The sequence below is a fragment of the Stenella coeruleoalba genome (genome assembly GCF_951394435.1).
Source record: "Stenella coeruleoalba genome assembly, chromosome: 20".
Lineage (NCBI taxonomy): Eukaryota > Metazoa > Chordata > Mammalia > Artiodactyla > Delphinidae > Stenella > Stenella coeruleoalba.
Genome location: NC_137166.1, coordinates 10,141,915 through 10,165,745, shown reverse-complemented (window position 1 = coordinate 10,165,745; position 23,831 = coordinate 10,141,915). Strand labels below are relative to the sequence as shown.

General features: G+C 46.3%; 1 protein-coding gene and 1 long non-coding RNA gene across 3 annotated transcripts in view; one reads left to right on the top strand and one right to left on the bottom strand.

Moving 5' to 3' along the window:
• LOC307178707 overlaps positions 1-23,831 on the bottom strand; it is a 369,464-nt gene that overhangs the window by 183,491 nt on the left and 162,142 nt on the right. For both annotated transcript variants that reach the window (XR_013825265.1, XR_013825266.1), the window contains exon 5: positions 18,471-18,658. This is a non-coding gene — a long non-coding RNA (uncharacterized lncRNA). The remainder of the gene's footprint in view (positions 1-18,470; positions 18,659-23,831) is intronic.
• VAT1L (vesicle amine transport 1 like) overlaps positions 1-23,831 on the top strand; it is a gene marked incomplete at its 3' end in the record, with an annotated part of 143,702 nt that overhangs the window by 25,604 nt on the left and 94,267 nt on the right. The window contains exon 3 of the mRNA XM_079907165.1: positions 2,696-2,911. Within this exon, the coding sequence (XP_079763291.1) occupies positions 2,696-2,911 (216 nt within the window). The remainder of the gene's footprint in view (positions 1-2,695; positions 2,912-23,831) is intronic.

Genomic DNA, 23,831 nt, shown 5'->3' with positions numbered 1-23,831 from the left:
TGTAGAGGGAGGAATCACTGTGCTTGATTACTTGTATTGTTTCCCTTATATGTGATCTTTCTTCTGCTAGTTAGCCCTGACTTGCTATTGTCAAACCGATCCATCACCCCCTCCACCCTCCTCCAGTACGTTCAGCTGCACAAACAAACAAAAGCAGCCACCTACAGCTGTCCAGTCAGGGTGTGATTTGGGAGAAAACCAATACTAACAGGCCCTCTGTAATTCTGACTTAAAATTTTCAATCATGTTGGAGATGGGATTCCACACGGCAACACACTGAGTAGCTCTTGGCTTGATGGATTGCAAGGGAGCCTTGAAAAGTTGTTGCCAGAGGCTCAGCACTAAAGGAATCATTTGGGCTCAGTCGCCCAGGACTAATTTCGTTTTTTTAAACAGAATCAAGTAATGAGGTGAATCAGATGTTTAAAAAAAAAAAAAAGGTTCCCCACCGCTGGACTCTGAGACTGGGGCTGCTGATCTAATGGCTGGTCTTCTTTTTGCCATTTTGATAGTGAAACAAGAAGTCTGGAGCAGTCAACCCTGCTGGGATGGCTACGACCATCACCGTCAAGGTGGTCTGTGACAGCACAACCATCGCTGTCAAGGTGGTGGAAACACTCTTTTCATAGACTCTGTTGACACTGGAGGCCATCAGCTGCTCTGTGGTGTTATGGATCTTTGGGTTTGCATGATTCTGTGCAAAGTAGGATGCCAGTGTTAGACCCTAGAGATCCTCTGGTCCAAGCCAGGGCATCTGAGATGATATTCCTGACATCATCATTTGGTTTTTAACGCTTAGACAGCTGTTCCTCTGCTTCATGAAACTCAGTGGGTTGATATTTAGATTTTGATCATTTAACTGTGAAATCCACGAGATCAGGAACCAATCTGTTCTTTTTAAGAGTTAGCATTAATTGTTCTCTCCTCGTTTTACATGCACAGTGCCAAGTGGATTGCATGCATATTATGTCATTTAATCTCCATAAGGACCTGTTCCTAATATTATACCCATTTAAAAGCTGAGAAAACTGAGACTTAAAGAGTTAGACTAATATTCCCAGACTTGGTAGGTTCCCCTGTTGTACATCCTTATATAAATTTATTTCTTCTTTGTAGCACTTGGGTGCAATGAATTAACTATTTGTATCTGGAGTCAGCCTACCTAGATTCACATCCCAGTACAGCTACTCTTTGGCTACATGACTTTGGGCATGTGCTTTAATCTCTCTTTGCCTCAGTTTAAATGTCTGTAAAACCTATGATCATTTGTCTGTAATATGGCGCTGTAACAAAACCCATCTCATAGGAGGTTTTTGTTGTTGTTTTTGAGCAGGGGTGAAAGAGAAATCCTGAACTAGAAAGAAAATAAAACAGTCGAGTCAATCATAAAAATATATATACACTAAAACACACACATATGAAAGCCGTTAATTTACTGAGAAATCACTATGACCACAGCAATCTGAATATTGCATTTAAAAGTTACAGTATAAGCAACTAACATCAAATAGCAGAATGGTTCAATTGAACTAGCACTTGGCAGCTCACGTAAGCCATCAGTGATAGTTTACTTTGTATTTACCTTTAATAATGATACGCTATGAAAAAAACTTAGCATATGATTATAACTACTTTAAAGGGAAGACTGCTTTTTTTCTTTTTTTTGAATGGTGTCTGGCTATGTAAACCACTGATAAAAAAACCCCACAGTATTCAGCCCTGCCTCATCTAATCATGAGGTAAAGCATGTGACAGCCTTAGGACAATGTCTGCCATATAATACGTGTGCAATAAACGTTAGTTGTTATTCCTCACACCCGATGGCATTTTCCTAGTTCACTCTAAGCCTGGCTGCTCTTGTTCAATCTCTTGCACTTAGATTTACATGGCTCCTCTGATGGACCACGTTTCACATCCGATGTAATCGGTAATCCATTGATGCAAATACCACAGTGAACTAACCTGGCAAGGAATCTATATGGGGTGGGAGAGAATAGCTGAGAGTAGATTTGACTCCTAGCCCCTTTGACCTTCCCAGTTCCCAAACAGGGAGATTAGATGAGAGGTTAAATCAGTAATATGACCTTCCAACACTAACATTCCACGGCATGTGATGTGATGCACGTCGTATCGACATATTTATGCTCCAGAAGAGGGGTAGAGTCCCTGGCTTCCATGGCCCCTGGGAAGCTTGCACAGATGGACTTCAAGAGCATCCACAGGGACTTCCCTGGTGGTCCAGTGGTTAAGAATCCACCTTCCCAGGCAGGGGACACCGGTTCGATCCCTGGTCGGGGAACTAAGATTACACGTGCCACGGGGCAACTAAGCCCACGTGCGGCAACTACTGAGCCTGTGCACTCTGGAGCCCACTCGCCACAACTAGAGAGAAGCCCACGTGCCACAATGAAGAGCTCGCGTGCTGCAATGAAAGATCCTGCCTGCCGCAACTAAGACTTGACACAGCCAATAAATAAATAAATAAATTCTAAAAATTGTTTCTCGTTAAAAAAAAAAAGCGTCCACAAATGCCTTGAAAGGCAGGTGAGGTGAAGGTGTGCATATTTGAGGGTTTGGGGTTTCTTTTTTTACTGGGAAGGACTCTTTAGTTTTCGTCAGATTCTTAAGAATATTTGAGAAATCTCTCAGAAAAGATTAAGAAACCTCCACTAACTCTGTGCTTCCCTATTCCCAGATCGGGGACCGTGTCATGGCATTTGTCAATTACAATGCCTGGGCAGAGGTGGTCTGCACACCAGTGGAATTCGTCTACAAGGTCCCAGATGACATGAGCTTCTCCGAGGCCGCTGCGTTCCCTGTGAACTTTGTCACGGCCTACATGATGCTCTTTGAAGTTGCCAACCTGCGAGAAGGGATGTCTGTGCTCGTGCACTCTGCTGGCGGTGGCGTGGTAAGTGGGCTGCTTGTGAGGCCTCCTCCCCAGGGTCAGGATGGAGGAAGTGCAGTGACGCCCAGCTGATGATGAGATTCCTGTGTGAGCTGTGTCCATTCGTAGGGATGAGCGCTATGGTTCTGGTGAAGCTCACATGGATGGTGGAATTTGTACAGAGGATTGCGTGTGGGGTAGGATGAGCCTCAGGGATGGTTTCCCTGGAGTCTGGAAAGGTCTCCAAGATGGCGTGTTAGGACTCAGTGTGTCTCAGAGATGGATTCTGTAGAGAAGCACTCTCATTCTTGGTATCTCAGTGAGCTGTTACGTCAATCATCGCGAGCCGCTTCGTAAGTCGTGTACTACTAACATCAGCTGCAACACCAAAACGGAGGATGATTTACTTTTCCAATAAGTTGCCACGAATTCGTGACGCTTCCCATAGTAATGGCGCCCTTATTCATTTGTGTTCTGATATATTTTCTTGAGTGGGAGAGAGGTAGACAGAGATTGTCCTGGCACAACAGGAATTACACTTTAACCTAAGTCTACCCATGAGAGTGGCTGCCTACGTGAATGTCATCTGTAAGGTGTGTTTTTGACAAGGGGGGAAATAATGGAAATTAAAATCGCTGCTCTGGAGCTAAGGGATGGCATAGGTTTCTTCCATGGTTTGGATGGGTCTCGGTACCAGTCACTCCATATGTATTGCACAGCTGTCCCGTGGCAAGCACTGTGTTCCCATCGTGGTCTACTGGGGTTGGAGGAGAACTCTTTGAGAGTAGGAGACATTACTCATTAATTCAACAATTATGTATCAAATACATACTATGTCTTGGACTTTATGGGAATAGAGATTAAAAAGAGAAGGTCCAGATACACCATCCAGTATCTGTGTGAGAGGTTCTTGGTGTTGGGGATTCTGTGGTTTGATGAACTCAGAGATGAACTCTTAGGTTAGGTGTATCTTGATGTTTTCACTGGAGGTTCTACTAACATTGATTTTTTTTTTTTTTAATCTTGGCTTTCTACAACTACCAAAACCCTACATAGTGTTAAGCACATTTCCAGTTTTCCTTTCCAAGAAGACAAGCTCACATACAAAAATGTGAAGGCAGAGACGTGACACTTTAGGAATGCTTTAAGAGGAGTCCCGTCAATCACTTTAGCAAATTTGCCAATGTCTTTTGACCATGAGTAAAGATACAATAAGAGTTAAAATATCCCTCAGAAAAGAAATGGATTTTGGTGCCACTGAATCTGTTAACAGCAAGCAAGCCATTTAGAATGCTGGCATTTATGAGCTCGGTGCGCTCAGCATACAAAGCATGAGAGACCTGTTTTCATATTATCAACATAAGCGCCAGGCTTTACGATGGGGCTGGACTCAGTTCTGCTGAGAGTCCATGTTGAAACATTGGCACTGATGATGTTTCGTTTCATGTTTTGATTTTGTTTGTTTGTTTGAGTTTGTTCTTGGAACGAAGAGAAATGTATCAGGGACATGGGTCTCACAGAAGAGAAAAAAAGTCTTGGAAAATAACAAAAGTTCTTATCATGCCTTGTTCTAAGCTCACAGACAGTACAACAGCAAGAAATAAAACGTGAAACAGATGAAGGAACTGGGGAGAAGGGACAGTGAGGGTAGGTAACTAAGCTGCCGCATGTAATGCGGGCTTTGGTGCGCTAAAGCTTTGTTGAAGGCTCTTGCTTCCCAATAGTGAGTTGTGCAAAGAGAAAAATGACCAGTCACGTGCACTAATGTTCATCTGATGGAAATAAACCAGTTATTAGGAAAACCATAACTAGTACTGGGTTTTAAGACTGGGGGAATCTTTCTCTGTGGTTTCTCATAAGAAATCTATGCTGACAAGCAATGAACATCCATCAACAAAACAGTTATAATAAATGCAATGTCTGTGATGCTTTTCCTTATGGTGTGCTTGTAATGTAGTCCAATAGCACCGAAGTAATGCAACATTTAGCAAAAGCAAATACCCTAGGCCAAGAAGGATGTGGTCTGGCTTAATCCATGGACAGTTGAAGGGTGTGGTTGGACTGCCCAGCTTTCAGGTGGGTGGGTCTCCTTAAATAACATTTTTCCAACCAAGATTTGCTAAGTGGTTTTGCGCACAGAGTTCAAGGTTTCCCTGAGAGGAAAGTTTTTTGGCCAAGTGCATAACCACATACGTGAATGCTTAAGCAAGCTGAGGTGGAATTGACACTGTCTTACAAAACCCAACAAGTTCTAAAGGGAGCCCAGACCATTTCACCACCCCACGGTGGAAAGACCAGCGAGTCACCCCAGGGCAGAACTAGACTCCTCCCAAGAAGACAGCCAGCCACAGCTCTCATGATGGGGGGGAGCTCCCTGGGGAGTACTTTTTATGCATTATCTGTGATACCCTGGAGAGGTGTGGAGCTGCTTCCCATCACTGTTGGGTAGGTCTGGCGTGGTTGCTGTGGTAGGCAGGATGATTCCCTTCCCCCCCCACACACACACCCCAGATATCTATGTCCTAATCCCTTACATGGCAAAAGGAATTGTGCAGATGTGATTAAGGAAAGGACCTTGAGATGGAGAGACTATCCTGGATTATCCAGGTGGGTCCGACGTACCCATAAGGGTCCTAAAAGATGGAAGAGGGAGGGAGGAGAGTCAGAAAGAGATTCAGAGATGTTACCCTGCTGGCTTTGATGATGGAGGAAGAGACCGTAAGCCAAGACATGTGGGCAGTCTCTACATGCTGCAAGAGATAAGGAAAGGGATTCTCCCCTGGAGCTTCCAGAAGGAACGCAGCCCTGCTAAAACCTTGATTGTAGCCAAGTGAAACCCATTTTGGGGAATTCCCTGGCGGTCCCGTGGTTAGGACTCTGCGATTCCACTGCAGGGGGCCCGGGTTCTATCCCTGGTCAGGGAACTAAGATTCCACAAGCCACGCAGCGTGGCCAGAAAACAAAAAAACAAAAAACCATTTTGGACTTCTGATCTCCAGAACTGTAATATAATACATCTGTATATAATGTAATACAGATTACATTCTTACTTATCCTATTACAGTAAACTCTAATAGAATAAATTGGTTTTGTTTATTTGCTTTTAGCCATGGACTTGGTGGTAATTTGTTGCAGCAGCAATAGAAAACGAATACAGCCACTTTCTCTGGGCTGCCTCCCTTCCCAGTGTGGAAAGCCCCCAGAGGCCTGAAGAAAACACAAGTAACAAGTAACAGAACTAGGATTCACACCCTAATCTGGCTGATTCTAAAATCTATTCTCTTTCCACTTGACAACCCAATCATTCATTCCTTCACTTATTCATTCATTCAACATATATTTGTTCATCTTCTACCTTAGTGCCAACTAGAGACATTTCAAAGAGCCAAAGACTATGGCCTGGGTACATGTTTCCTAATTTGATGATGATGACAAAGAAAGTTCAACCTAATTAGGATAAAGTTTCCTAAACTGAGTTCATATAAAGTGTGCAGTTGTAATGGCACCAAGACTTCTGTCTGATTTTTATCAAAGGCTGTGATGGGATATTTGCAGATAGGAAGTGAGAAATGCCACCCTAAACTGTAATATGGAAGGAAACTTTAATATATTATAGGAAAATAATTCAATCCAGAGCCAGTCACTTTCTCATTGGAACTGCCCAAGTGTCAACACTGCTCTGTCACATCTCTGAAGACATTGTTGATTTCCTCTGACAGTAGCACGGCCAGATGGTGTAAGACAATAACGCCACTAATGAAATCTTTAGAACCTGGTTGAAGATTCCTCACAATCTCATAAAGGAAAAGTAAGAAAATACATAAGCAAGTGGGGCTCTTGTCAGGAACTCCCTTAGAGGGTTTTGCTGCCAATCCCATTAACAAGCTGCCATGGCCTTGAGCATCTTAACTGGGGGTGTGCTCCATTTCTGGAGAATAACCTTACTGTTACTGTGTGGATATTTGCATCCATGTCTGACATCTGATGCCTTCCGGGCTTTCAGAGCCCTTTGACCTTTTTCATCATCTCATCTGAACAGAGAGAACAGAGATGGGCCGCAGATCTTGGAAAGGAAAGCAGAATTTAACTTTCTGACAGAGTTAAATGGCTACTACTCAATTATTAAATTCTATTCATTATGGATGCGGCATTTCCCAGTGTCATTCAGATCACTTCCAAGGAGCTACCAGAGAGGGAGGGCCAGAATCTACAGGGGCGCATCATGAGCCCCGCCCCCCCGACCCTATATGAGGGCTCATGCGTTGGGGGTCCTTCCTGAATGGCTTAACCATACACCATTCTAACACGAACCTGGGAAAGCATGGGGTGGGCAGGAATCCTTAGTGTGGTGGAGGAATGGGACATATTGGAGAGTCACTCCATGTCAGCAGAAAAGACACAGCCATCTGCAAGATCACTACAGGAGAACAGTTTGTTGAAAACAAAATCATTGCTGATCATGAACAGCACCAACATCTACCCAGCTACAAGTCAGCGGCCCCCAAATCATGGTTAAGTCTTCTCCAGGTGCCTCACGTTTGAAATCCTGTGATTCATTCCTGCCAAATCATAAATGCAGTAAACGTTTGTGAATCAAAAGCTGTTGCAAGCCATTTTTTTTATGTTCTAGAAAAGCTATTTTTTGAGCTAAGGAGGGCCCCATCATTGAGTTAATCTCAGAAAAAAACTCCTTCCTAGGGATCTTGTGAATTTCAGTCTCGTAAGCAATCTTTGGCGGTCTAGCTCATGCCATCCCGCGTTCTGAATATTCTTCTGAGTTTTCTGTCTGCATCCAGTTGCATTATTAATTGAACGTGGCCTCCTTTTCATGGCCCTGTGGCTGTCTCACCACCCCCCATCATCCCATGGTACAGCTACGCTCAGTCTGTACCCTTCAGCACTCCAACTAGAGGGCGCATGCGTGAGATCTCAGAGCTGGAAGGAGACAAAGACACCAAGTTTTGTTGCACACTAGCTGTTGAAAACGTTATTCATCTAGCCCTCATAACAACCCTTCCCGTGGGAGAGTACGTGGCAGTGAAGAGTTCAGATCACGAGCTCTAGAGCCAGACTCCCTGGGCTTAATCCCAGCTCCATCTTCCCAAGCCCTCTAAGGCTCTATTTCCTCACTTGTAAAGTGGAGTGACATCAGGGCTAGCCTCAGGTGGCACTCGTGTACTTGGAGCAGTGCTTGCACGTGATAAACACCCAGCGAAAATGAGCTATCGTAATTTCCCAGATTCAGAATTTCAGTGTTGTTCCCAAGGCTGCAACGTCCATTAGGAGAAAAGCTCAAATGTGAACTTAAAATCCAGGGCCAGGAACTCCCAATCCAGTGCTCTTGAGACTAGCCCACAGCAGTGGCCTCGGAATCGTCTGCACCTCCTCTCCTGTCTTCTGCCTGCCCCACCCTGTGCCCTGGACAAGAGAGTCTTCACTATAGCAAGACCTCCTGGTCCCCAGGGGCCTGCAACGCTAGGAAACAGAACCTCTGAAAATTTAAAGAGGACAAAGTGCCTCTGTCATATCCTTCCTGAATAATCCAAGAGACGAGGATTAACTGCCTCTCGGCATCAGCAGGAAGGGCTGTGGCCTGGGGGCTCCCTGGGAAGGTTAAGACCCTTATTCCATAACTGTTCACCTCAGGTAACAGGTCCTCACCCTCCTAAATGTCAAAGATGCTGCAGAGACGTGTCATGGACCAAGGCCCCACCTCCCTGCTTCCAGAAATCTCTGATGCTGGCCAGTGCATGACTCCTCACAAGTCAGCAATATGCCTTAGGTTAAGAAAGAATATATCTAAAAACATTTCTTCCAAGCTAGGTTGGTCTATGTCCACAAAAGCCTCACGTGATCTTTATTCTAGTTGCTTTTAACTCCTTGACAGTAAGTCATGACTGAGCCAAAGAAACTGTCTTTATTACAGATATTATAAAGGTTAAATTAGGCCTCTGAGACAGGATTCATTCACTCAATATTTGTTGAACGTATGTATCAGCTCATGAGGGAATAAAAGCTAAAATAGATGGAGTCCAGTAATTTCCATACACTGTCTGTGAGGTAGATACTACTACATCCCCATTTCAACAGAGGAAACTGAGACACAGAGAGGTTAAGTTACTTGCTTCAGGTCACACAACCATGGAGAGGATGAACTGGCATGTGAACTTGGGTCTCTTTGAATACAGAGGCTACGTTTTTAAGTACTGGGAGGCCATGCTCAGAGAAATCGTGCTTCTGCTTAGCATGGAGTGGAATGGATTCCATGCTGTGGGTTTTGTTGGTGAGCTTCCTTCCCGAGGAGCTGAGGACAACCTGGGGTTACTCAGGAGAGCTATCTTCAGGAGGAGGGGAGCATCTTCTGTTGACAAGACCATCCTTTCAAAGAATCAGGCAGATTTAGTGCTGAAGCTGCCCTTGACGTTAACTGTCCAGCTGGAAATAAGCCCTAGGTTGCCATGTCCACGAAGGCGGGGATGGTGCGATCTCTTCATCCCTGTATCCTGAGCACAGAGCCCACTGCCCAGCACACTGGGGTTACCTGATAAATATTTGTAGAGGAAATGGAGGAAGAAAGGGGCCAAAAGGCAGCATTCAAGTTAATTATGAAGACAGTGTAGAACTTAAGGACCCGATTCCAAAGTCAGAGCTGGTTTTCATCCTAGCTTCTCTATTTGCTAGGTGAGGGACCTTGAACAAGCACTTTAACTTCATTGGATCTTGTTTCTTCATCTGTTAAAAATGGGTATAATACCCATCTCAGTTTTTGTATGGTGTTTTAAAAGATGATTATGGGGGCTTCCCTGGTGGCGCAGTGGTTAAGAATCTGCCTGCCAACGCAGGGCAGGGGACACGGGTTCGAGCTCTGGTCCGGGAAGGTCCCACATGCCACGGAACAACTGAGCCCGTGTGCCATACAACTACTGAGCCTGTGCTCTAGAGCCCGCGAGCCACAACTACTGAGCCCACGTGCCACAGCTACTGAGCACGCGCGCCTAGAGCCCATGCTCCGCAACAGGAGAAGCCACCGCAATGAGCCCACGCACCGCAACTAGAGAAAGCCCGCGCGCAGCAATGAAGGCCCAACGCAGCCAAAAATAAATTAATTAATTAATTTAAAAAGAAAGAGGATTATGGAATGGCCTTTGCAAGCTAGCTGGCATAGAGGAAACTCAAGTGTCAGCTGCTGTTATTACTATTACTATTATCATCATATTATTATCTATCTGGTTAGAAAATATTACTCACTGCCACGCTGGCACTTATAGCCAGAAGCAAGAGAGCAGCAAATAGGACAGTCAGTTGGCGGCTGGTTGTTGGAACTTGGAGCAAGGGGCAGATAAAGCCGACCTCAGCATCCTTTGTTTATCTTCCCTGACAGGAGGCTGCACAATGGTCTCATGAATTAGTGGGGTTGTCACATAAGCCCCTTTTCAAACATCACTTCCCTAAAACACCTAAGACATAATTAGACTTTAAGAAGATTTACCTCTGTAGTTCCAGGCCTTGGACATGTGCCAAGAACTCCAAATACAGACTAGACTTTGCTGAGTTTATATAACCCCAGGGACCCGCCCACTTCCCCAGCAACACACCCAAAAGGCCACAGTTGCTTTTCAGAATATTACTGCCCATATTAGGATGAAAACAAATCAATTCAGCTGGGAAAGAATGAGATGTGTAGCAAGAAGCAGCCTCGTCTGTTCTCATGGGTACCCACCAGGCTATCAGCCATGGTCCTGGGTACTCCACCCACCCCGGCCAGCCACTGGTCCCTCTGATGGTGTCCATCCTGCAGCTCACAGCTCACTCCATGAGAAACTCAACAGAATCCCCACTCCTCCCCTGTTCAAAACGTGTTCAGGCTTCTCAGCGGTATGACCTGCTATACAGATGAACATTCAACCCCACCTCTCCTCATGCAACCTGCAGTCCTCCTCCCACTCCGCCTCCCCATTCTTCCCACCCACCCCCACCAAGCTTGGTCATTATTCCCCTCCCTCCCCACCCCCAGCCCCTGTCTCTGTCTCTCATCTCTCTTTGCTTGGCTCTCTTTCTATCTCTTTGTCTATCTTTCTGTCCGTTTCTCGGACTGTATCTCTATCTCTTGCTCCTTTCTTTCTCTTCCTCTGTACCTTTCTCTTCTTCCCTCTCTCTTCTTTCTCTCCTTCCTCCCTTGCTTTTATCTTTTTTCTCTTTCCTTCCGTCCTTCCTTCTTCCTTCCTTCCTTTCTCTTGTTCTCTCTCTCCCCCCTTCGCCCTCCCTCCCTTCCTTCCTTCCTTCCTTCCTCCTTCCTTCCTTCCTCCCTCCCTCCCTCCCTCCTCTCTCTCTTTCTTTCTTCATCTATCTAGTATGAGCCCTGAGGATAACTGCGTTAGTCTCTGGGTATATAAGAATGAGCACCATAAGCCTGATCCCACCATCCTGAAGCCTGCAGTCTTGTGACTATAATACATATTTACCAGGGACACATGAATCATCGATGACAGTGGTGATAGGTACTAAGGGGGGAGGAGATGGTGCTGTGACTGTAGCACAAGGGACCTAAGCACCTGGTCTAGGGAATCAGAGATGACTGTATGAGGAACTAAACTTAGAACTGGTATTTAAGGATGAGGAGGTGGAAAGAGTGAAGGGAGGAGGGAAGGAGGTTATGAGAATGGGCAATAATGTGGATCTGGGTCCATTCAAGAAACTGACCAGAGTGTGGCAAGAGAGGAGAAGAATAGAGACAAAAGGGGACAGTGAGGGAGTGGCAGATGAATAACCACATAGCAGCCATGTTGGCAATTTTATCTTTATCCTTATCCTAAAAGCCATGTGGAAATATAAGAGGGTTTTGAGCAGAGATTTAACTCATGGTTGACATTTTTATAAGATCCTGTGTTGCTGAAGGGTGAATAGATTGGAGCAGGTCAGTGTGGAAGCTGGGTGATTGAGGGATGGCTATGTTCTTCAACTTCTCTCATTAGAGCAAATACAGTCCTGGATGCCTGAATGCCAGATATTCAGGCATCCAGGACTCTATCCTTTGGTCTGACAGCATCACAGTGCAACCCTGGATAAGCCCTTTCCCATCTTGTGCCTTAGGTTTTTCTGTAAAACAAGGTAGACCAGATGTTTCTTCTGTAAAATGATATAGAGCCAATGGTTTCCAAGGCCCTGTCCACCTTCCTTGGTGATCCTGTGCTTTCTTGTGATGCTGCCAGTCTTTACCTCCTAGATGAAAACCTCCTTACCTATCACTCTCCTCACCTGCACCAACTCCCCCCACCATGATCCCCTTCTTTAAATTTTTAGAGTCAAGAGAGATAGTTAACCGTTGTGAAGCATTCAGTCTTTGGAACAGACTTCCTGAGTTTGCATCCTGATTTCTCTGGCTTATTACTCAGCTGTGCTTTCGTTTCCTCATGTATAGTTATTATACTTATCTCATAGTATTAGGAGGCTTGAATGAATCGATATGTGTAAAACATTTAAACAGTGCCTGAACCTAGTAAGCACTCAAAAAAATGTGACCTAAAAAACTCGTGGATGCTGTGATGTGCCATCTAGTGCGCCCTTCAGGACTGAGGTACTCATTTCCCCAAGATGGCAGGAGCACCGGCTACTGATGACTCATGGCTGTAACCCTCCCCAGTAATAGTCCTCAGCGGAAGGGAGCAGCCTTGCTCAAGGTTTCTGCCCCTTGCTGGGGCAGCCCCCATCGAATCACTGTTGAATGCACGGCTACAGAAGCCCAGTCCCCTTGCCTCAACAGAGATAGCTCTGAAGGGCTAGCCCATCTTTGGAGCTCCTTGTGGGACCGATTAGAGCATCTCTTGCAGCTGCACCACAGCTCTACCTCTCTGTCTGCCCAGCTCTGCTTCCCTCACTGCTCTGCAGATGCTGTTCCTGGGAGTACTTCCCAATAAACATTCTGCATGCAGGTCTCCACTCAGAGTCCTTTTCCAGAGAACCTGGCCTACGACAATTATTGTGATGACCATTACGATTACCGTCACCATATCTGTAGCCCATGCAAACCTGCTTGCCTACCTGGTCCATTGGTCGAATTTCCAATGACGGCCATCATTTAGACCTTGCTTCCCAGCCCTATGCTTAGTTCTGGAAGCTTATCTTCTTTTTTCTGAGAATCATTCCTGTTGTCTAGAAGTCTGCTGAGTGCCCAGAGGAAGCTAATTAGTGCTAATGGGTTGAATAAGTGTGTGGACGAGGGAGCTGGTGAATACTTGCTTTTTCCTAAACCGTTTGGGCTCCACTTGATTAATAAACCCAGGATATATGCCAGACAAAACATTGGAATAACTTCACAATATGGCCCTGAGCTGGGTAAACTGGGCCCTGGGCTTGAGTCTCCTATGGTGGGGTTTGCTTTCAGTATCAAGAAGAGAGAAATAAAGCTATTCTGGGCTCAGCTTAAAGAAGAGGAGCTCAAATAAAAGATTCAAGGTGTATTTCTCTTTATTTCGACAAGCTACTAAACCCTCAGGACCTTGGTTTCCTCATCTTCATAATGAGGATGAAAGTGTTGATATGAATAGTCAGTGAGTTAATTCATATGGAACTGTGGTTTTCCTTGGGTCCCACGCCAGACCTACTATGGAATCAGAAACTCTGGGATGGAAGCCAACAATCTGTGTTTTAACAAGTCCACCAGGAAACTGCAATGCGTGGTCAAGTTTGAGAAGCAGTGAGGCAGAGATCTTCCAGCAGAGCCTGACACTCAGAAGCTCACGAGGAATTAGATACCATTGTCATTTGTGTGGCAGAGCTCTGTAATGGGCGATGCACAGGAAATGTCACGCATTAAAGGATGTATTAGTATTCATTTCTACCTTCTGTGTGAGTATACGTTAGTTTAGGTTTATTAGGGCACAGAGGCTTAGATTCCTTGAAATCCGAGCTTCAGCAATTTACTGGATGATCTTAACCAAGGTGCTTCATCTAAGTCTCAATTTCCTTGTGTATAAAATTCACATCAGAACGAATGCTTTGTTAATGGTTTGAGATAATGGTTAACTTTTAAATCCACATAGCTCACTCCAGGTTTGCGACTGCTCCAGGTCTGAGACTGCTCCTAAGCTTGCTGTGTAGGTAATGAGATAACAGAATCCTTAACACAATGCCAGCTCCAAGTGACGGCACAGTAAATGGTGCCTGCGATCCTGTGCAAATCATGCCCTACCTCAGAGAGAAGAAGTAATGGAATAATTATCCTGCACGCATTTTTGTGTTTGCTAATAAAAGCAGATGTGCAACCCAGCTTATTGTATGAGAAGGACGGAGTTCCTCATAAAATGGTACCCATCTGTGTCACAGGGGAATGAATGGTTATTTTCAAAATCTCACAGCTGTGAACTCTTCCACTTTTGAGCTTTTCTCATGCCCAGCCTCTCGGGCCACGTGTCCAGCTGGTGGAAGGGCTGACTTCTTGATAGAGGAGGAAGTTTGTGGTCCGAGAATGTCAGGAACACACTTTAGTGTAAAGCGACAAGAGAAACAACCCACGAGGAGTACTTGGACACACTAAGGATGCTGTTTATCCTCCTCGGGTTCGTTGCTTACTTTGTGTCCGTAAAATCTGTCTGGCATTCACATCCTGTTCCTCCACCTGGAGCAGGCATTCAGTTTTGTGTGCGTCAGAAAACATACAGACGGGAGGTTCTGACCAAATACACAGCCACTTAGGAAGGAATATGTCTCCTCATGTGGTTAGGTTAGGTTAGCCCTCTGGCCTTGGCAGACGTGGGTTCAAATCCTGGCCCTCTATTTGCTGATTGTACAACCTGGGGCACATTTCTTAACTTTTCCAAGTCTCATTCTTCTCGTTTGTAAAATGAGAAAACTCATTTAGTGTATACGAGTAGTCAACACTGCACATGACACCCACTCCGCTATTTTTAACTGTACTACCGGCAATGATGTTAGACCGTCCGGCGTGGATTTAAGGAGACAGATATTCGAATTACATAGGCACTCTTGTTTTTGCACTTTTTTTCTGCCCTGTCCATCCTCAGGTTAAATTGGGTTTGCGATAACTTCAGTCTCAAACCTGGAGTGAGCTAGATGGATTTAAAAGTTAACCGTTAACTCAAAGCCCTCCTGCATGACAATGACATATTTCCCTGAGCACTTCTAAACGCACATATGTAGCTCTGACGTCAGTCGGCGGCGCCCTTTTTATTCCCTCCTTGACAGATTGTCACCCCCACCAACGCTGGTGGTCTTGGGGGCAGCGGAGGGGCACACGGCTGCCTCCTGTTCTCTCTGATAGATGTCCGGGCCACGGTCACACTGTGCCAGGTGTACAGGGACGCCGTGAATGTCAGCGAGCTGACAGCAAGTCCCATCGGCCATCGGCCTGTCTCCTGAACACCATGGTTTTTAGAGCTGGAGCTTCATTGTTCTGACAAGGAGACGACTTGCTTGGTGACTGGTAGAGCCTGGAGGCTGCTTCCTTGGGAGGTAACAGTCTTGGGCTCAGCCTAGGGGTGGGATGAGGTGTCAAAATAAGAGTCCCAAGTAGTTCAAGGACAAGTCTGGACTCCACTTTTTTGGAAAGCAGTAGTGGTACCCAAGACTGTCCATCGGGGGACGCTATCAAGGCCTTTCAAAATCAGGCTGGTCACTCTTTTCCAAGGGGAGACTCTGAAAACTCTTCCTGGGGCTGAATAAACCTGAGGGTCTGTTGACACAGAGCAAGATATACAGATGCCCATTTTGTGGAGACGAAGATGCGTAAGGCCTCGGGAAGACTCCTCAGTCTCTGGAGGAGACAGATAAGCAACTGCATACATGAACTAGAGTTTGGAGTCTGCACTAATAAAAGCACTGGAAGCATTTGGGAGAAAGAGGGGCTAATTCTTTATGGGGGAGGGATGATATGTCAGCAGAATTCTCACGGACAAATAGTTTTTCAGGTTGCCAGGAAACACAGCACAAAAGCCCAAGGGAAGTATGGAGTTGCAAGTACCCAGTAGGCAATGACAAGTGAGGAAGGAAGACAGGGCTGCATCATGTGGTCCCTGATCCACCTGCGTGTGAGGGCGGCTTCACGAGACTCTTCCCCCTTTCCGTACTCTTGGCACAACTATTTGAATTTTATTCATAACTCTTTGAATAGATAAAACTGATGGATGAATGAGGTCTAAGATAATACCTAGTAGCAATTTTTTAAAAATTTAATTGTAAAATTCCAATTTTTCAAATTCTGTGAAATACTTATGTATATATATGGATTTAAGCATGGGAATGTATGTGTTGCTTAATTTTTTAAAACCATGGTGCCAAGTGCCTTGCTCTCACTATTTTACGTGTGCTTACACCAACCCCATGTAGTATACACCATTATCATCAAGCCACTCCAGGTAGTATATACCATTATCATCAAGCCACTTTGAGATTCAGGACATGGAGGCTTGCGGAAGCGAAGCTCATGACCCGAAGCCACGTGGCTGGCAAAGATGGAGACAGAATTCACGCTCAGATGGGCCCTTCTCAAAGCCCGTGTTTTAAACCACGAAGGCAGGTCAGGAAACGAGGAAGGAGACGGCGGGATCCATCTGCTCAGGCTTTCTGCCTACTCAGCTATTTTTGGAACATTGAAGCGACCTTGCTACAAGCTGTCTTTTCCAATGGTGTGTGGGGTCACACTGGCCTCTGAGGAGCCAGGCGGGCAGTGGAAGAGCAGTAGTGAAGCTTGTGGGGCAGTGGCGGGCAGGGGAGTTGGTGGTGCTACGCACCAGGCCAGCTTAGACGGGTGGGTACCCTCCTCCCCCCATTCTCCGGAGCCGTAACAGAAGGTCAATCCCAGTAGGGTTGCTAGATTTAGCAAAATACAGATTTTATCTGGCAATCCTTCCTTCCCAGGGGCCCCTGAGCCCTCCCACAAAAAGTTCTAAACCTTTCAGGGAACTAATTACACTAGTGAGGCTGAACTCCTGGATTTGAGATGATTAAGAGATGCATCCAGGCAGGAATGCATTAAGGAGGGCAAATATTTTAAGCCCCAAGAGAAGTGACTGAAAGGAGCCCTGTTCTCTAGAGCCCATCCCCGTGATGAGAAAGTGGCTAGTGCTCAATGCCAAGACTGGGACTCCCCTTCCCAGGGCGAAGCAGAGGGCAACTTTACTGCCACTAACCCCCTGCCCCAGGCTGCTCAGGGCTCTTCCCCAGCCCCACAGCCCCAGGACAAGGGAGGAGACAGGAGAGGAGACTTCCTCTGCCAGAAAGTACATGAGGCAGGTGGGGGACCCTATTCCTTCACCCAACAGACCTTTATTAAGCACGTACTATGTGCCAGGCAGCATGCTAGATGTCTAGAATACAGTGGTAAATAAGGGAGATAGGCACACAGCCAAAGATCAAACAAATATATGCACGTATAGACATATTATATATATACACACACAGACATACATATACATATATATGCATATGCATATCTATTACAGGATATATACACGGAAAGGATCAAGATGCTATCATAGAGAATAAACAGGGAGGAAGACACACTGCAGATTGAATCATCAAAGATGACCTCACCGAGTGGGTGACATTTAAGCAGAAACAAGGTGGTAATTATGTGAAAAGCAAGAAAGAAGTCCATTGCAGGCTTAAGGAAACGGCGAACACCCGAGGCAGGAATTGCTGATGGTATTAACTCATTGGAAGAGGATTATTCTTGTCTAATCAGAGTTGCCTCGCTGAGATCTAACCTGTTACCCACTAGGCTTTGCGGCAGACGCCCCGGCTGCCCAGCCATACCCACCCCCTCCATCTCTGAGGTCAGCATGGTCCCAGTTCAGGCCAGCAGATTCCTGCAGCTCTCTGCCTGAGGTCATTTTTTCTGGTTTGCAACTTCGCCCTTGCTTGGGGCAAGGTGGAAGTGTCTGGGAGTTCACGCCCCCCAGAAGCATCCTCAGCAAATGAGTGACAGGACTTGCGGGGATAAATACCTGAGCTTCCTCCCCCAGGTGGGAGAGTCAGCAGGTGTGTCCTACATGGCTCCTCAGAAGGTCCCCACTAGAGACGCGCTCCAGCTGTTCACTGCGGTGAGCCGTTTTATAGGTTCCTAGGCTTTCCTTCCTCTCCTGACTTAACTACCGTACTCCTTCATCTTACTTCCTGGGATCAATTTCCAAATAAACCATATGCACACGAATCTTTATCCGAGGGTGTAGTTTGGGGGAAGCCCAAACCTTCTGAACAAGTTATTCATGACCAGCCAGAGATGAACTCAAGCATCCCTCCCCATCATTTCCTGCCCACCCACCTCGTCATCTCCAGCCATGCCCATCTGTCCATCTTCCCCTTGCAACCACGCACGTTTCAACCCTGCAGCCTTTGCTAGCTCCTCTTATTTCTCCTCCTGGAAAATTCCTATTCATCATTTAAATGTCACTTCCCTTTGGAAGCCTTTCTTGCCCTTTCATCTCTACACCCTCAACATTGTGAATATTTCCTAACCATTCAAAATAATGATGTTAAAGAATGTTTCACAGTTGTATTACTGATAATGCCTTCACCAGACTGCATTCATCCATTCATCCATCCATCCAACCATCCACCCATCACCCACCTCCACATGCCAGACACTAGCATGCTACAGTTGTCCTCGGGTCTTCCTGTCTACATCTTGAGGTCAGAGTGGGTCTTAGGCATCTCTCTGCTTCTAGCACATAGCACAGGGTCCATGTGGAGTGGGTGCTGGACAATTGTTGGATCAAATTAAATTGATGAACTTCACCTGTTCCAGGCAGACAGCATCTGTGCAATGATAGTGAGGTTCTTGATTACACAGAGAAGGATACATTTATTAAGTATGTGGAATTAACAGATGAGTATGTTATCAAATTTGAACCACACGTAGACACCATTTCATTCCTTAAGATAGCTTGCAAGCTATTAAGCCAGGAGCCATGTTTGATTTCCCAATACCAGCATGTATTCTTCAAAGCCAAAATGACCATCGGCAGGCTCTACTTTATCAGTCTGTGGACCACAAGGTCTGGAATTCCTGCGTTGCCTCCCAGATCTTCTCTTTAGAACTATACTAAGCTGTTTGACCTTATAATTTATACTGGTAGGGTTGCCATATAAAATACAGGATGTAACCCTACCTACTGGCAATGTCTGGCATGGACATGTATACACTACCAGACGTAAAACGGATAGCTGGTGGGAAGCGGCCGCATAGCACAGGGAGATCAGCTCGGTGCTCTGTGACCACCTGGAGGGGTGGGATAGGGAGGGTGGGAGGGAGGGTCTCGCAAGAGGGAGGAGATATGGGGATATATGTATGCGTATAGCTGATTCACTGTGCTATACAGCAGAAACTAACAACATTGTAAAGCAATTATGCTCCAATAAAGATGTAAAATAAATAAATAAATAAATAAAAAGAAATAATCAAGGAGACAGTCAAACAGGCGGCCAGTCCGTATTCAAACATGGAGCATCTATTGTCTGTCTAACAACGTGCTAGACGCAAAATACTCAGTGGCAGATAAGACAGATTTAGGCCCTGCCGCCTGAGACTCGCAGTCAAAGAGCCGCGCTCAAAGGCGTTCACTGCAACGTGGCATATAATAGTACAGCGTGATAATCTCCTCTAAGATAGGGATTCGGTAAAAGGAATTATAGTATATCACACAGCAGAATATCCCCAGCCATTCGAAAGAATGATGTTAAAGAATGTTTCACAACCCATGAACGTGTTCACAATGTAAGCTTAGAAAGAAAAAAAATAATCAGGGTACATAGTGGGTTATTTGGTGTGATTCCAACTCTGTGGGCAACCAAATATTGATCTATACGTGTCAGAAAACTACTGGAACAAAAGGAGCCAATGTAGTGTCTTTTTCTCTGAGGTATGGCACGATGGTTGACACGTTTATCATTTTCTGTATCTTCCCCGTTTCATTCTTTACAAGGGACACGAACATGTGTTGCTTTATAGCAATATATTTTTTAAAGAGCTCAGTAAAGATCAGAGTAGACCTTCCACTGCACAACGTGCAACTGCATTCTCTCATCTGTCGAGAGAGCTTACTAATGTGATCAGCCTGGGCTATGCTTCAGGAAGTAATAGCTTCGGTCTTTTCCAGAGCTTTTTGGGAATGAGGAAGCGGTTAGGAAACTCTGGGCCTGTGAGTGCTGTACTTGTATGAGCTCTTTCGTTGACTGCAGCCTGTAAATATTTAGTGGCCAGAAGCCGTGGGTGCTGGAGAGGCGGCAGGGGGCCAAAAGCCAAACGTTCCCCTGCTCCCGTTGTCCCCCAGGCTTCCCTCGTGTAAACCTGCAGCCCTTGATGGTGCTGTCCTACTGCTGGACCAGTGACGCACCTGAGACCTTGGCAGTGAGCCACCCGTGTGTACAGTTGAATTTTGCTGCAGCTGAGGCTACATATCCTGTATCCATCAGAGTGTGGACACAAGAGAGCTCTGACATTCACCACAGCACGTGACACGACTTGCTGTGAGTGACAGGAGCAGCTTAAATTGAACCTGTTGCCTAAGGAAGATCTCCTATTTACTGGGCCATGAAAGAAATTTGTCTCATGCATACATGTGAAAAGAGCCTGGTCAGGCCACTTGAGTCAGCTGGTGAAACCAAGGAAACGGTGGAATGACCGTCATTGCCCTTACGGAGACTATGAGATATTGCTGTGCTGTGGTTGTGAATAGCCATGTCATCCTCCCTACCTTTTTAGCGTTATCTTGATCTTTTTGATCCATTCAAGTATACTACTCAAAATTCTGTTTTATGAAAGTAGGCTGCAAACACAGAAATATCTAGAACTGCTAGTGCTCAACTGGAGGGAGATGGTCCCACTTTGCCACACTGAAGAGGATTTTCACCCTACAGGCCATTGTCCACTGGACCATAGTTTCATCTGCCAAAAAGAAGGGTTAAACAGATTGAACATGGTCGGGCTGGAAAAAAGAAGACTCAGGGTGCGGGAGCAATCTTGGAACTCTCAACAGAGTAGTAAGAAGGAGTGTGAGACACACAAGTCTATTGCTTAGTGTGTCATACCTCCTAGGAGCAAACTCTACAGGGGGAACACCCAGAACAATACAAATAAACCCTTCAGAGCCATCACAGTTGCCCCCAGATAGAACGGGCTAACTTGGGAGGTAATGAACCTCTGTCTCCATTTCATGAGTTTTCATCCTGGAAATATACAGGAGGGAGCTGGGTTAGGCTTCCTACACCAGGTAGGAGGATGGAGCGAATGATTCAGGAAGATTTTTAGCTCTTAAAGTCTCCAAAGCTCCTCAGGTTGCTGCCTTCTTGTCCCAATGTGTCGCTGCCTGGTCGGAGATGCTGCAGAAATAGGAGACGAAGTCCTTAACTACCATACTAGCTGGTGCCAGACAGGATGCCCAGCCCCTTACAGGGTCACAGCCTTCACTCCTCACACCTGCCTTGAGGAGGACACCACTACCACACATGCATGAGAGATTCGGGTTCTGAGCACTCACGGGACTTGCGCAATTCCAGATGGCTAGTGAGTGTGGTCAGGGGTACCCCACAGGTGATCTGTGTCCAGAGTCAGTGCATGGCACTGATTTATGTCCATGGCACATACATTTTCACTGAATAGAACAATAAATAAACATGTAAAATTTATGGGACAGGAAAAGGATACCACAAAAGGAACAGGGTATTCCCTTACTGAGAAGTGTCAAAGGAGGAAAAAAATGCGAAGAGATTTTCATTCATTCATTCATCCATTACCACATTTTATGAACACTTTCTGCACGCCTGTTGCTGTGCCGGGGGCTCCAGATAAAGAGGTGATTCAAGGCATGGTGCTGGAGCTGGTGGTGTCAGTGTCTAACCAAGGGAGATGGCTTGATAAATAATATTAAGAGTGAAATAACTGTACACTTGTTGCCTTTACAAAGAAAGTCAGTGACCTTTGAAACGCAGGACAAAGATTTGGGAAGTGAGCTGCTCTTTTTTTAAAGAGAGCAGGTCTGAGGATGGAGAGGTAGAAAAGGTCGAGCAGACGGGGCTAAACATCCCCGTGGGAATTCTTCTCTGGAGACGCCACACTTCTGCTCCCTACAGGACCGCATGTGAAGCATCCCATGCCACCCTCCAGCTGGGATGGGCTCTGCACCACAGCCTGGTTCAGAACCTCAGCCGAGGGATTTGAAATCACAGAAAGGGTCCAGATGTCTGATCCCTGAGAGCTGGCAGGGGGAGCAGGGATTTGAGAGTCTGAGTGTTTTGTAGCCAGGGCAGGGCATTTCCTATGAAGTTGTCGATCATATCCGAAGGGTGCTGAAACCAAGGTCAGGCTCTTGGTTCTGTCAAGAGGCCTGATTAACGAGGTACCTGCAACAAACAGGGACACTCAGCAGAAGGCGCGAAGCCAGACTGCTGAGCTGTGAGTCACCATCCCAAGCAGGGAAACTTGCTGCCTGCCAGGCACCGTTACACGTCGGCTTCACAGATCCCCGTGGTTATGGTGCAGACAGTGCAGTCGAAGGGCAAGGAAGTGAGCTTGTACTGCCTGAGCCCCTGCTCGGTGCTTGGCGCCATGCGGAGCTTTCTCTCTCCGTGTCTGTTTAGCACATATAGGTAGGTATTATCATCCCAACGTTAGAGATCAGGCTGCCAGTTGAGAATAACTGGGCTATAGCCCCCCAGGTGGTGAGTGGTAGATCAAGGGTCAAAATCCAAGTCTCACGGATGCCTGTCCGTTTGCCCTCCTCTCCCAGCCACCCTATTTGTTCCTTTCCGTGACTTGATATTAGGGTGGCCACACAGTAATAGGTGTGGGCGCTCAGTCTGCCCAGGGCACTTCTACTTTATGTGTGTTCAGTGAGCAAAGTTAATAATAGCATCCCACCCCCCGCTCTCAAAGCGTATCCCAATTTAGATGGTAAATTATACGCTCAGCCTACCTAACAAGTTTTTGGTTGAAATAGACGCATTTATCAAAACCACAGCTCCAAACTGTGAGTACAAGTTGTAATTTGGCTGGAAACGTGCATCCGGCATCCCACTGTGCAAAAGTAATCATCCAGGAAACATATCCAGGTTCACCGCATGGAAGGCAGCCAGCCTGGAAGTGGCTCTGACCCACCACGATTTACAGTCCTGGGAAGGGGCCTTTGCCACCTGGTAACCTGGACTGGCTCCCTGGCCAAGATTCCAGCCACGTGGTTCCTGGAGTCCAGTTCTTAGGCAGTGTGGGAGGCCCTGGGCTCTGGCTTGTCCTGTGGCCACCCGTGGTCTCTGTTGGAAAATAGTCCCGATGAAAGACACAGACTGAGTATGATTCCCACGAGGGCTGGTTAGCAGAGTTACCATGTGCAGTTGGGCGGGCTGTACACTGCACAAAAGCACTCAACCCCTGGGGCAAACGCGAGGGATGCTGTTTTGTATTCCTTTCTGAGACGGTCAGTCAGATGCGGCCACAGGAGGGGACAGAGGAAGGCGCAGGAAAACGAAGGGTATTTACTCTGCAGCCCTAGAGGCGGGAGGCACACCATGTAGGGCCAGCTGGGAAGGAAGCCAGGGCGCTCAGCAGGCACAAGACAGGAGCTGGGGGCGGCACTTAGGCTCTGACCTTTATTGGGGTTTCTGTGGGAAAGGCAAGGCAGGGCAGGGTGGACAGACAGCTGAGGATTGGCGATTCTGAATAATTTCAGTGGTGGTTGGGCTATAGGGACCGTCTCTACATGCCTGGTACCCGGCCCTGGGAGGGATAAGGCAGAAGGGTGTTGCCTCCAGGAGTGAACGGACCAGATGGAGGAGGGAGGGCTCTGGATTACTTAGTTTGTGCGTCACAGATTGCCAGTCGCTCCCGGGGGAGCCCTTTGTTACTGAATTGGTGAGCCCAGGGAGGGACTGTCTCTCCCCAGCCAGAAAGGTTCTTAAGATGTCAAAACATCATATGATACAGAGAAAACTTAAAATA